Here is a 13,292-nt window from a genome sequence, read left to right on the forward strand (position 1 = left end):
AGCTTGAAACCTGCAAGCATAAGTCTGCAGCTAGACTAGGCCAGTGAAGTTTATAATTGCAGTTTAGACATATCCACATTCCTTCTCAGTTATTTGATAAATGCTAAAAGGAAGGTCTCAGAGGACCACACTATTTTGGACCCAATTCAACAGAACACTTTAGCACATGCTGAAGTCAAGAAGACTTAAGCATATGTTTTGCTTAATGAGCATGAGATTACTCAGGTGCGGACAGTTAAGCATCTGCTTATGTGCTTTGGTGTACCTATGGGTATCATAAACTCTATGATTAAGTTTATTTGAGTTCTGCACTGAAGAAACCCAATAGCCAAACTAGCGTGAGAACATTAAAGATGTTTATAGTGAAAAGTAGTGGAGCAACTTCCTGTGATTAAATTCTGAGAATATAAGAATGGCCATACTGGGTCAGACCAAAGGTCCATCTAGCCCAATATCCTGTTTTCTGACAGTGGCCAATGTCAGATGTCCCAGAGGACATCAGGTAATCATCAAGTGATCCTTCTCCTGTCATCCATTTCCAGTCCCTGACAGACAGAGTCCAGGGACAACATTTCTACCCATTCTGGCTAATAAGTATTGGTGGACCTAGCCTCCATGAATTTATCTAGTTCTTTTTTGAAGTCCTGGTCTTTACAGCATCCTCTGGAAAGGAGTTTCACAGGTTGACTGTGTGCTGCGTGGAAAAAAACCCTTCCTTTTGTTTGTTTAAAACCTGCTACCTGGTTACTTCTGGTGAGGCATATTGGAATGCAAACTTGAGCAGAGACATGAATGTTTAATTCTACAATTTAGTGAGGCCAAAGCTGTCAAATCTTGGTGCCTAACATTAGATGCCTAAGGCTATGTCTACCCAGCAGTGTTATTTCAGAATAACAGTCCGTATCTACACTACAAACAGTTATTTTGACATAATATCTAGCTGGAGGACTTCTTACTCTGATTCCTGTAACTCTAATTTTATGAGGAGTAAGAGAAGTCAGAGGAAGATTGCTCTTTCTCAGATTTTCTGCTGTGTAGACAGCACCAAAAGCCAAAATAAGCTATTTTGACTTAAGATATGCAACTTGAACTACATCAGTTGTGTAGCTTATTTCGGCTTTAGCCCTGCTGTGTAGATGTGCCCTAACTGTAAATAACAGCTTTTCTATTGATGTGTAATGTGCTCTGTGGAGGTGTATTTACTAAAGCAAACTAATATGTTATATATTAATTGGCCCATGTAGACCTTGCTGAAACATGTCCTTTTTCATTTGCTTGTGAATAAAGTCTTAAGAGTTGCTTTATGAATAAGTACACGGCTTTTGCCCTTTCTCCAAGATAAATTGAATATTAACACACTGGCTTTGTTGACAGTACCCACATCCCTTTTTTTTGGTAATATTCACTGTAAGTTCAGAAATAACTATTCCCTCCCTCTGCTTCCCCCTTTCTCAGGGGGAGTGACTTGGATCACTCCTGAATTTTGGGTGAGTCCTGGCCTTCCAATTTCTAGGGAAGTTCCTGGTTTATCAAGTGACACTCCCTGTCTTGGTGGTTATGGTAGCATGTAGGCCTTCCGTAAGAAGGCCCTGTTGAATTGAAACAATTTAACCCAATTTTGCTATCAGTTGTATGCATGCAGAAGTCTAATTGAAGTTACTGTGTACATTAATAGGTAAAATCTGATCTAGTGGCTTTGGGTAGTGATCTGTCTGCACTCCTCTGAAGTCCATTCAACACCTTTAACAAATTTGCAAAGACGTTATTTACTATCCTGTTGCAATAAATTGCATATGATGGGCAATAGGAACTGCAGACCTACTGACCAAATAAGCTGACAAAAATGCCAGGCTGTTTGGACAGGACCTACAGTTCAGACTGATTGTTGTAAACCAATTGAGGTAGCAATGAGCAGTGGCAATGCTCCATCTAGAAGGGAAACTCCTGGAAGGGATGTGAGCAAAGTGCCATGCTATCCCAAGACAACCAATGGGAAATAAAGAGGATAGATATTCGCTTGTCTTTAAATTGGAAATATAGAAAAATAAAACACTAGCTAAATGCTCTGGATTTACGTGATCTCATTTCATTACAGGAATTGCCAGATTCATTGAAAGAACAGACGCATTTGAAAGAATGGCATATACACAAAACACAGATACAAATCATTCCAGCCTACATTGCCTTGTTTCAAGAGCTGAAAGTCTTGGAGATATCAAATAACCAGATCACACATCTTCCAGTTGAGATTGGTATGTTGACTTGGATTTAATCAATTAATTTTATAGATAAATGTGCAAGTGCATGGTGGTCATTGGGCATGTAGCTACTTCTTGTAAATATAGCACTCCCAAAGTTTAGAGTGTCTACTGTTTTCAGCAAATAGTTATGTTGGATGGTTACTGTTTTTCCAATATTTTTATATCTGCTGAATCATCTATAGGTGTGGTATCCAAATAGCTAGTTGACCAGTTGAGTGTGGCTAATTGGTGTCCAACCAGTGTGCTTCAGAACTGGTTGGACACAATGGAGCGATGGTATTTTGTAGTCAAATCTGGCCAAAATATAAGAGAAAAGAACAGTGACCTATTCTTAAGATGTTAGGCAGTCGCTTTTGGTGTCTATGGTGCCATTGTTTGTTTTTAATTTCTGTTTAAGAATGGGCAGCATTTTTTGGCCCATTGCTTTTGTTATTGATAACCTAATAATGTCACAGAACGCCAGCCTGAAACACATATGTCACAGCACAATACAGGAATTAATAAATAAATAATTCAGATACTACCTATTGGGAAACATGCAATATATAATTTTGGATAAAACACCTCCTTTTATTCCATCTATTTCACCTCAGAAGTGTAATGGTCTATAAAAACAGTGCTGTTTACATTCTAGACAACTAGGGGTTTTGCTAAAGACAGAATTTAATACTTAGCTCTTAGCCTAGATATTATTATTATTTTTAAGTTTTTAAACAAATTCTCACTATTGGCATTTTAGTGTTTTACAATGGTCTCTCAAAACTGTATTTTCTTTTGAAAGATTCTATCACTTTGAGAGACCTTTGTCATACCTAGAATGAGGAACACTGCTGGAACTGGTACAACCTAAGCAAAAGAGACCCTCTGTGCAGCTGTAAACCACACTAACACAGCAGGGCTGGTGTCCTACTCACGTGCCTAGACCATAGGTGGGCAATAACACGGCTGCAGTTCACCACGGTTAGCCCCTGGCAGGTTGTCATTTCTATGTTCACCTGCATGGCCTCAAGTACCAGTGATTGCAGCTCCCATTGGCTGCGGATTGCCGTTCTCAGCCAATGGGACTGGCGGGAAGCGGCATGAACTGGGACACTGCTTCCTGCAGCTCCAATTGGCTGGGAGCAGTGATCTATGGCAATGGGAGCTAAGATTGCTGGTATTTGTGGGTATGTCTACACTACAATGTTAGTTCGAACTAACGGACGTTAGTTCGAACTAACATTCATAGCCGCTACACTAGTGCTCCGCTAGTTCGAATTTGAATCGAACTAGCAGAGCGCTTAGTTCGAACTAGGAAAACCTCATTTTACGAGGATTAAGCCTAGTTCGAACTTACTAGTTCGAATTAAGGGGTGTGTAGCCCCTTAATTCGAACTAGTGGGAAGCTAGCCCTCCCCAGGTTTCCCTGGTGGCCACTCTGGCCAACACCAGGGAAACTCTATGCCCCCCTCCCGGCCCCGGACTCCTTAAAGGGGCACGGGCTGGCTACGGTGCCCGTGCCAGGTGCAAGCCTGCCAGCACCCAGCCAGCAGACCCTGCACCTGGCACGGCACAGAGCCACCCACCCGATGTCCCCCAGCCCACCCCCTCTTCCCGGGACCAGGCTGGCGGCTCCCGGGAGCTTGCCCTGGACCGCAAGAGGCCGGCACCTTCCTGGACTAGTGCGGACATCGTGGACCTCGTCCACGATCTCTGCACTAGGCACAGGAAAGTGGCCGTCTAGGGCAGGAGACCTGCCAGCCTGGCCACCCAGGAGCAGGTGTGCATGAAAATCAAGGTGGTCCACTGAGACCCCCGACCCTGAGCCCTGAGCTTACAATGGCCGTCCTGGGTCAGACCAAAGGTCCATTTAGCCCAGTAGCCTGTCTGCCGACAGCGGCCAACCCTAGGGACCCTGGAGGGGATGGACCGAAGACAGTGACCAAGCCATTTGTCTCGTGCCATCCCTCTCCAGCCTTCCACAAACCTTGGGCAAGGACACCACTCCTACCCCCTGGCTAAGACTACTCCATGGACCCAACCTCCATGACTTGATCTCACTTCCCTTTAAACTCTGTTCTAGTTGTAGCCTTCACAGCCTCCTGCAGCAAAGAGTTCCACAGGTTAACTATTTGCTTTGTGAAGAAGAACAACTTTCTCTTACTAGTTTGAAGCCTGCTACCCATTCCTTTCCTTTGGTGTCCTCTAGTCCTTCTTTATGGGAACTCATGAAGAACTTTTCTGAATGCACCCTCTCCACCCAACACCTGCTTTTAGAGACCTCTATCCTGTCCCCGCTCTATCTCCTCTTTTCTAAGCGGAACAGTCCCAGTCTCTGTAGCCTCTCTTCATCTGGGACCTGTTCCCAACGCCTGATCATGTTAGTTGCCCTCCCCTCTCCCAGCCTTTCTCTTCCCCTCTCCCACCTCCTTTTCCCAGTCTCCCCCAGTTTTGTTCAATAAAGACAGAGTCAATGTTGGAAGAAACGTTATCTTTATTTTGTACATCAATAAGAAGGGGGTCTAGGGAAGGGTAAGTGGAAGGAGGTGAGGGAGGAATGGGGTACGCGCCCCCGATGGGGAGGACTGGGCTGGCTCTGCGGGCTTCTGGGGGTGGAAGCTCTCCTGCAGCCTCCCGATTGCCCCCTCTCCCCAGATCGCAGCCTGCGGCAAGTGCAGCCGGGCTGATGGCCGAGTGGTGTGATGTGCCCAGTGTGGGTACTCCGGGCAATCCAAGCCAGGACTGCTTTGCAAACGGGGCACCCCTGAGAACTGTCTGTCCGGAGTGTGGGTCGGGACCCTTTAAGCGCAGCCCTCGGCTAGCCTGAGACAGCAGCTCCACGCTCTAAGTCCTCCTCTGATGCCCTGCTGGCACTGCTTCCGGCCATCCTTAAGCCCTGTACAGGGTACACTCAATGTGGACTTGCTAGTTCGAATTAGCAAAACGCTAATTCGAACTAGTTTTTAGTTCTAGATGCGTTAGTTCGAATTAGCTTAGTTCGAATTAACTAATTCGAACTAAGTTAGTTCGAATTAGCGCTGTAGTGTAGATGTACCCTGTGGCAGTGCAGGTAATTATAGCAGCAGGGGCCTACCAGGACCTAGCCCTGGCAGATTAGATCCAGTCTGCAGGCCAGTATTTGATCAACCCTGTTATAGGCCATGCAGTGGGATTTGAGCCTGCTGTTGCTATCTACATTTTTTGGCAATAGAGTCTTATGCTTTGAGATCTAGAGGTCCCACGTATGGATCAGCGTGTGTGTGTGTGTGTATCTGCAGGAGCATGTGAACATACACACAATACTGTATATTCACTAAAGTAAAGGAGAAAAAAGACTTAAAAATTAAATCCCCTTTTTCAGTGATCTGTGCCAGTTTCATCTTATGCGACACCTTTGCAAGTAATGCTGTATCAGTGCTGCTGTAGTGTTTCATTGTAGACACTCAATACAGCAATAGGAGAGGTTCTCCCATCACTTCAGTTAATCTATCTCTGCAAGAATTCTGCCATTGACTTAACACTGCCTACACTGGGGGTTAGGACACGTTGTCCATTTTGCTCAGGGATGTGGATTTTTCATGTCTCTTAGGCTGTGTCTAGACTGCAGAGTTTTTTCGAAAAAAGGCTACTTCACCTGTGTCTAGGCTACAGCCGCGTTCTTTCAAAATTAAATCGAAAGAACGCGGCTTTTCTTTCAATGGTGGTACTCCTCATTTCATGAGGAATAACGCCTTTTTTCGAAAGTGCTCTTTCGAAAAAAGGTGCTATGTAATGCAAACTGTGCTTATTCGAAAGAGAGCATCCAGACTGCCTGGGTGCTCTCTTTCGAAAAAGCGGCTTGCTTTTTCGAAAGTACTGGTTGCTGTCTAGACGCTCTTTTTCGAAAGAGGCTTTTTCGAAAGTATCTTTTGAAAAAGCCTCTTTCAAAAGAGGCTTGCAGTCTAGACGTAGCCTTAGTAATGTAACTTTTTAGTGTAGACTCAGCCGTATCTTTTATTTATATTTCTTTTAGTTGAAAACTTGGTACTTGGAGTTCACTGCCAAATTTGACTTTCCCAGCTGGTAGATTAACGCCGATAGCATTTGATTTACAGGGGTAGCCATGTTACTCTGTAAGGGCACGTCTACACTTATACTGAAATAAGTTATTTTAAAGGAAATATTCCAAAATATCTTATTTTGAAATAGTACGTCAGCACAACAAATGCCCATTGAAATAGTGCTGAGCTATTTCAAAACCGATTGTCCACACTCCTTGGATGCTGAATCGCATTTAAGGCCACCTGGAAGCACTTCAGGCAAGGCATGAGGACAGCACTCTCTCCCTGGAGCTGCTGCCTGAGGCTATCTGAGGCTCAAGCTTAAAGAGACGCCCTGTACAGATGTGTCTGAGGTTCTTCTCTTTTGCTTACCTCATTGAGAGACAGCAAAGCCTTTTCTCTGTCTGCTATGGTTGTGTACATCTCAGATCTCTAGACATGGAGCTAGAGCTGCCTCCCAGCAGTTGACTGCTCTTATCTGTCTTGGTGCACCTCCTGCTGCAGTTTCTGCAGGATGCCTTCTGGGCCCTGCAGGAACAGGACCCACCCGCTCATTGTGGGGCAATTCCTCTCCACTCTCCATTGAGCTCATGCAGCTCAAACCCACCCACCTGCACACTGTGCACCTCTGCCTTTCCTCCCACACTCCACTCTTCCCCTGCCCTCTCCCCCTCCCTTTCTACTCCCCTGCAGATATTATAAACTATACTTTTTGCTTGGAAACAATCAACTCTTTTTTTTTATTGGGGTAAATGTGATTGGGGAAGGAACCTGGGAGGAGAGGGAGAACAGAGGTGGGAGGAGAGGCTCAGGGCTGGGGCTGAGAGTGGCACCTGTGTTGGGTGGAGTCACTGTCTTGTGTGCAGGGTCCTGGATAGCCACAGTGGCAGGAATGGGGGAGAAGCTGGAGGGGTGGGAGCTGGTGGTCGATGACCATACAGAAGGATGTATAGATGGATTGGCCCTGCTGAAATAGCTCCCACTAGATATCACGGCGCAGCTGGAGGTCCTTCTCCCCTCTCTGGTCCTGCCAGTACATGGAGCACTGCAGGGCTCAGAGAGCAGTGATTTGCTCCCTCTGGAGGTCCTCATGGGCTCTCCTGTGCCAGAGGATCATGTGGGGTCGGGAGGATGGCACAGGAGGTGGTGACTACTCCCCTCTTGCAGCTGGTCGAGCTGTGGAGAACAAAGAGAAGGGCAATCATCCCAGGAGACACTGTGCATGAAGCCTAGTCCTCATCTCTGAGCCGAGACTATGTACAATTTTCCTTAATTACTTTCTCCATTATCTTTTCTGGCACAGAAGTTAAACTGACTGGTCTGTAGTTTCCTGGGTTGTTTTTATTTCCCTTTTTATAAATAGACACTATATTTGCTCTTTTCCAGTCCTCTGGAATCTCTCCTGTCTTCCATGATTTTCCAAAAATGATAGCTTACAGAATATAAGCATTGTGCATTCTACCTTAAATTCAACATTGCCTGATTTTCAGCTCTTAACTGTGAAACCTTGATGTTCTCTCCAGTATTGGCTTAGATTTTTTTTGGATGGAACATGTAATCAGTTTAGCTCAAGTCTAATCTAGAAAATATATTTTAGTCTAAAAAAAAAAGCAGTTTGGCTTTCAAAGTTCCTTTGACTATGTATCATGCTGGTGGAGGAATCAGTTTGGAAACCACATAAGCATGATCTTAGTACCCATTGACTTAAATTGATAGTACTCACACTCTTAATCTGCTGAAACAGGGCCTGAATGTGTGTCCCCCTCTAATGGCTACCACCTAGTAGAGCTTCTTCTTCAGCTCATGTGGTGGAGAGTTGTGCTTTGGTACTGAAAATCTTGGCTTCAATCCATCAGGTGAGAGTTGTTCCTAGGGAAGCATCTACTTCTTGTGCCATTGAACCGTTTAAAAGCAGTTCTCATTTACTTTATTCCCTATTGTTTATTCTGTTCCATCACTTGGTGGAAAGTTTGAAAAGGAAGTGAAAACTTCCATTAAAGTGTTAGTTAAATTGATCGTGCTATTGGCAACACGTGAATTTATAGGCTTGTAAATCACAAATTACCATCTCCCTTAAACTTACCAGATCTTCAAGAAATCAGAGGTTTTTTTGGTTTCCATTTCTGTATTTGCATAGATAATGCCCTGTTTAGCAATATTACCTTATAAGAACATTGAAACCTGTTAATTTAGGGGTATTTCTACAAGTAAATTAAATGATAGCAAAACAACTGCTAGCAAGTATGAAAATATGTTAATTAGGTTGGATTTAAGCCTCTTTGATGCTACAACTTAAAGCTTGCCATTTTATGCTCCTGTTGCAACCCTGGGAAACTTATAAACTCTCATGAACACTCAATATTCCATTTTCAGCTTCATGATCATGTGCAGCTTCCTTGTATAAGAACTACGAAGTATGCTGCTTCAGGGATAACTTTAGAGAATTTTGTACAATGTTTCCTCTTGATTACAGATGCTTTGACTTTTAAATAAACTTTGCATATAAAACTCCCCATTGGCATTCACTTTGAATGTGATTCCATGAGCTTTGAATCAGACTGCATGGCTCTATCTAAACAAGACATGTACCCTGAATCCAGTTGCACAAAACACCGATCGAAAAAACCCACCTAATTACATTTTAAAATTGATTGTAAAAATTCCGAAAGTTCTCACTGCTATCCCAGTAAGCTTCCAGAATAAAGCTGGGAACCCAGTCCCCTATTTCCAATGTTATATAGTCCAGAGGAGTCTCAGGAGAGCAGACCTTAATTTGATCAGTACTGAGTATTGTTCAGTACTGAGTATTGCCCTGAGGAGGGTAGTATTCAAAGGAAAAACTTCCATTTGGAGGAAGGTGGAAACATTTCTCTGGCAGGTTGACTTTTTTAACAACAGTGGTTGTTTGCAACAGCTCACAGTTTTGGAATATTAGAATAAATAATGGGCGACATGGATTTATGGGCTGGGAATTGAGGCTATCATAATATAATTTGTCCCATGGTTGTCTCTACCACATTTGTGATATATTCTGTTTCATCTGTCTGAATAATACATTAAAATACAAAAGCAAAGAACCCAATTGAGTATCGGGCTGTGCTCTTCTTTTAGATAACAGGAAGATCTATGTGGGCAGGATCAGAAAATCTTTATCACAAAGGAAAATTTTCTGCATTTCTTAAAGGTGACCAGACTCTGGATTCCTCTAAACCTTCTGCAGATGTTAATCTGACAGTTAGGGTATGTCTACACTACAAAGTTAATTCGAACTAACAGACGTTAGTTCGAATTAACTTTGATAGGCGCTACACTAGCGCTCCGCTAGTTCGAACTTAATTCGAACTAGCGGAGTGCTTAGTTCGAACTAGGTAAACCTCATTGTACGAGGACTAAGCCTAGTTCGAACTTACTAGTTCGAATTAAGGGGTGTGTAGCCCCTTAATTCGAACTAGTGGGAGGCTAGCCCTCCCCAGCTTTCCCTGGTGGCCACTCTGGCCAACACCAGGGAAACTCATATGCCCGCCTCCCGGCCCCGGACCCCTTAAAGGGGCACGGGCTGGCTACGATGCCCGTGCTAGGTGCAAGCCCGCCAGCACCCAGCTAGCAGACCTTGCACCTGGCACGGCTCGAGCCAGCCACCCGATGTCCCCCAGCCCACCCCCTCTTCCTGGGGCCAGGCTGGCGGCTCCCGGGAGCTTGCCCGGGACCGCAAGAAGCGGGCACCCGCCTGGTCTAGTGCGGACATCGTGGACCTCGTCCACGACCTCCGCACTAGGCACAGGAAAGTGGCCGTCTAGGGCAGGAGAGCTGCCAGCCTGGCCACCCAGGAGCAGGTGTGCATGAAAATCAAGGTGGTCCACTGAGACCCCCGACCCTGAGCCCTGAGTTTACAATGGCCGTACTGGGTCAGACCAAAGGTCCATCTAGCCCAGTAGCCTGTCTGCTGACAGCAGCCAACCCTAGGGACCCTGGAGGGGATGGACCGAAGACAGTGACCAAGCCATTTGTCTTGTGCCATCCCTCTCCAGCCTTCCACAAACTTTGGGCAGGGACACCACTCCTATCCCCTGGCTAATACCACTCCATGGACCCAACCTCCATCACTTTATCTCACTTCTCTTTAAACTCTGTTCTAGTTGTAGCCTTCACAGCCTCCTGCAGCAAGGAGTTCCACAGGTTGACTCTTTGCTTTGTGAAGAACAACTTTCTGTTACTAGTTTGAAGCCTGCTACCCATTCCTTTCCTTTGGTGTCCTCTAGTCCTTCTATTATGGGAACTAATGAAGAACTTTTCTGTATGCACCCTCTCCACCCCACTCATGCTTTTATAGACCTCTATCCTATCCTCCCTCAGTCTCCTCTTTTCTAAACTGAAAAGTCCCAGTCTCTTTAGCCTCTCTTCATATGGGACCTCTTCCAAACCTCTGATCATTTTAGTTGCCCTCCCCTCTCCCACCCCCTTTTCCCAGTCTCCCTGAGTTTTGTTCAATAAAGAGAAATTCTATTTTTGTCCACACGTTTTCTTTATTTTGTACATCAGGAAGGGGGGCCAGGGAAGGGTAAGTGGAAGGAGGTGAGGGAGGAATAGGGTACGAGCCCCCGATGGGGAGGACTGGGCTGGCTCTGCGGGCTTCTGTGGGTGGAACCTCTCCTGCAGCCCCCCAATTGCCCTCTCTCCCCAGATGGCAGCCTGCTGAGTGCTGTGATGTGCCCAGTGTGGGTACTCCGGGCAATCCAAGCCAGGACTGCTTTGCAAGTGGGGCACCCCTTAGAACTGTCTGTCCGGGGTGGGGGTTGGGTCCCTTTAAGCACAGCCCTCGGCTAGCCTGAGGCAGCAGCTCCATGCTCTAAGTCCTCATCTGATGCCCTGCCGGCACTGCTTCCGGCCATCCTTAACCCCGGTTCAGGGTCCACTTAATGTGGACATGCTAGTTCGAATTAGCAAAATGCTAATTCAAACTAGTTTTTTAGTCTGGATCCGTTAGTTCGAATTAGCTTAGTTCAAATTAAGTAATTCGAACTAAATTAGTTCGAATTAGCGCTGTAGTGTAGCGCTTAGATCCCTTCCACTGAGAATTTCCATTGTCCCAGGATAATATAACTTTTAGAGGTCCACAGAGAGATAAGAGCTGGTATTCAATTTTATCTGTTAAGGAAAAATATACAGTTAGATAAAGTTTATATGGAGCGTTGGTCCATCAAATTTTCCCCTTCTTCTGCCCTCTCCTCACTACAGAGATTTTTTTCCTAATCCCTCTTTCACTCCTTGAACCTCCTTCTCAGTCCTCGTAAATGCTATCTGATGCTAGCTCTTTTTCCCCAGGCAGAGCCTGTGTCTATCCTCCTAACCCTTATGGACTGCTTCATCTTCCCCTTCCACACAATCAGCTAGAGAGGCTTTCTAAGTTCTTTTTGACTCTCTGCCATATCAGTAACCCTCGGACCCTGAGCCCCTCATCCCAAGGTTCATATCTCAATCTGCCCAAGAAAAATATTGCATTTGCAATAAGGATTGATTCTGGCCTTCTGATTTTTTTAAATTCAAAATTTTAGATGTGAATATATAGAAATTGGACAAAGAGCAAAATTTCACTAACCCATGGTCACTTTGTTAATAATAATACTTTTAAAAAACAACAATACTTTCTGAAGCGCCGCCCACAAATCCAAGCTTTGCCTATTTGTTATGCCACAAACAGATACTAAAATAGAATGTTCAAGAGTTCATAATCCCTCTTTTTTTCTGGAATACTTTGATTAACAGTGAAATAATGAATACTATTGACATTTAAATTGTCATCAGTAAGTTAGAGTTTATGCCCCTTGAAATGAAACAAGACTGGAATCACTGGTGTACCAGAGAGGATGAAGAAAAGATACAATTTACATTTTAATGGACCAAAAGAACCATAGAATCATAGAATCATAGAATAATAGGACTGGAAGGGACCTCGAGAGGTCATCGAGTCCAGCCCCCCGCCCTCAAGGCAGGATCAAGCTCCGTCTACACCATCCCTGACAGATGTCTATCTAACCTGTTCTTAAATATCTCCAGAGAGGGAGATTCCACCACCTCCCTTGGCAATTTATTCCAATATTTGACCACCCTGACAGTTAGGAATTTTTTCCTAATGTCCAATCTAAACCTCCCCTGCTGCACTTTAAGCCCATTACTCCTTGTCCTGTCCTCAGAAACCAAGAGGAACAAATTTTCGCCTTCCTCCTTGTGACACCCTTTTAGATATTTGAAAACCGCTATCATGTCCCCCCTTAATCTTCTTTTTTCCAAACTAAACAAGCCCAGTTCATGAAGCCTGGCTTCATAGGTCATGTTCTCTAGACCTTTAATCATTTTTGTCGCTCTTCTCTGTACCCTTTCCAATTTCTCCACATCTTTCTTGAAATGTGGCGCCCAGAACTGGACACAGTACTCCAGCTGAGGCCTAACTAGTGCAGAGTAGAGCGGCAGAATGACTTCACGAGTTTTGCTTACAACACACCTGTTGATACAACCTAGAATCATATTTGCTTTTTTTGCAACAGCATCACACTGTTGACTCATATTCAACTTGTGGTCCACTATGACCCCTAGATCCCTTTCCGCCATGCTCCTTCCTAGACAGTCGCTTCCCATCTTGTATGTATGGAACTGATTGTTCCTTCCTAAGTGGAGCACTTTGCATTTCTCTTTATTAAACCTCATCCTGTTTACCTCTGACCATTTCTCTAACTTGCTAAGGTCATTTTGAATTATGTCCCTATCCTCCAAAGAAGTCGCAACCCCACCCAGTTTGGTATCATCTGCAAACTTAATAAGAGTACTCTCTATCCCAATATCTACATCATTGATGAAGATATTGAATAGTACGGGTCCCAAAACAGACCCTTGAGGAACTCCACTTGTTATCCCTTTCCAGCAGGATTTAGAACCGTTAACAACAACTCTCTGACTACGGTTATCCAGCCAATTATGCACCCACCTTATCGTGGCCCTATCTAAGTTATATTTGCCT

At 44.6% G+C, this 13,292-nt stretch overlaps 1 protein-coding gene across 3 annotated transcripts in view; it reads left to right on the forward strand.

Annotated features, from left to right (window-relative positions):
• LRRC2 (leucine rich repeat containing 2) overlaps window positions 1-13,292 on the forward strand; it is a 361,338-nt gene that overhangs the window by 294,209 nt on the left and 53,837 nt on the right. For all 3 annotated transcript variants that reach the window (XM_025187890.2, XM_075931850.1, XM_006129375.4), the window contains exon 4: window positions 2,096-2,252. In XM_025187890.2, the coding sequence (XP_025043675.2) occupies window positions 2,096-2,252 (157 nt within the window). The remainder of the gene's footprint in view (window positions 1-2,095; window positions 2,253-13,292) is intronic.

Source organism: Pelodiscus sinensis, chromosome 6, assembly GCF_049634645.1.
Source record: "Pelodiscus sinensis isolate JC-2024 chromosome 6, ASM4963464v1, whole genome shotgun sequence".
Classification (NCBI taxonomy): domain Eukaryota; kingdom Metazoa; phylum Chordata; order Testudines; family Trionychidae; genus Pelodiscus; species Pelodiscus sinensis.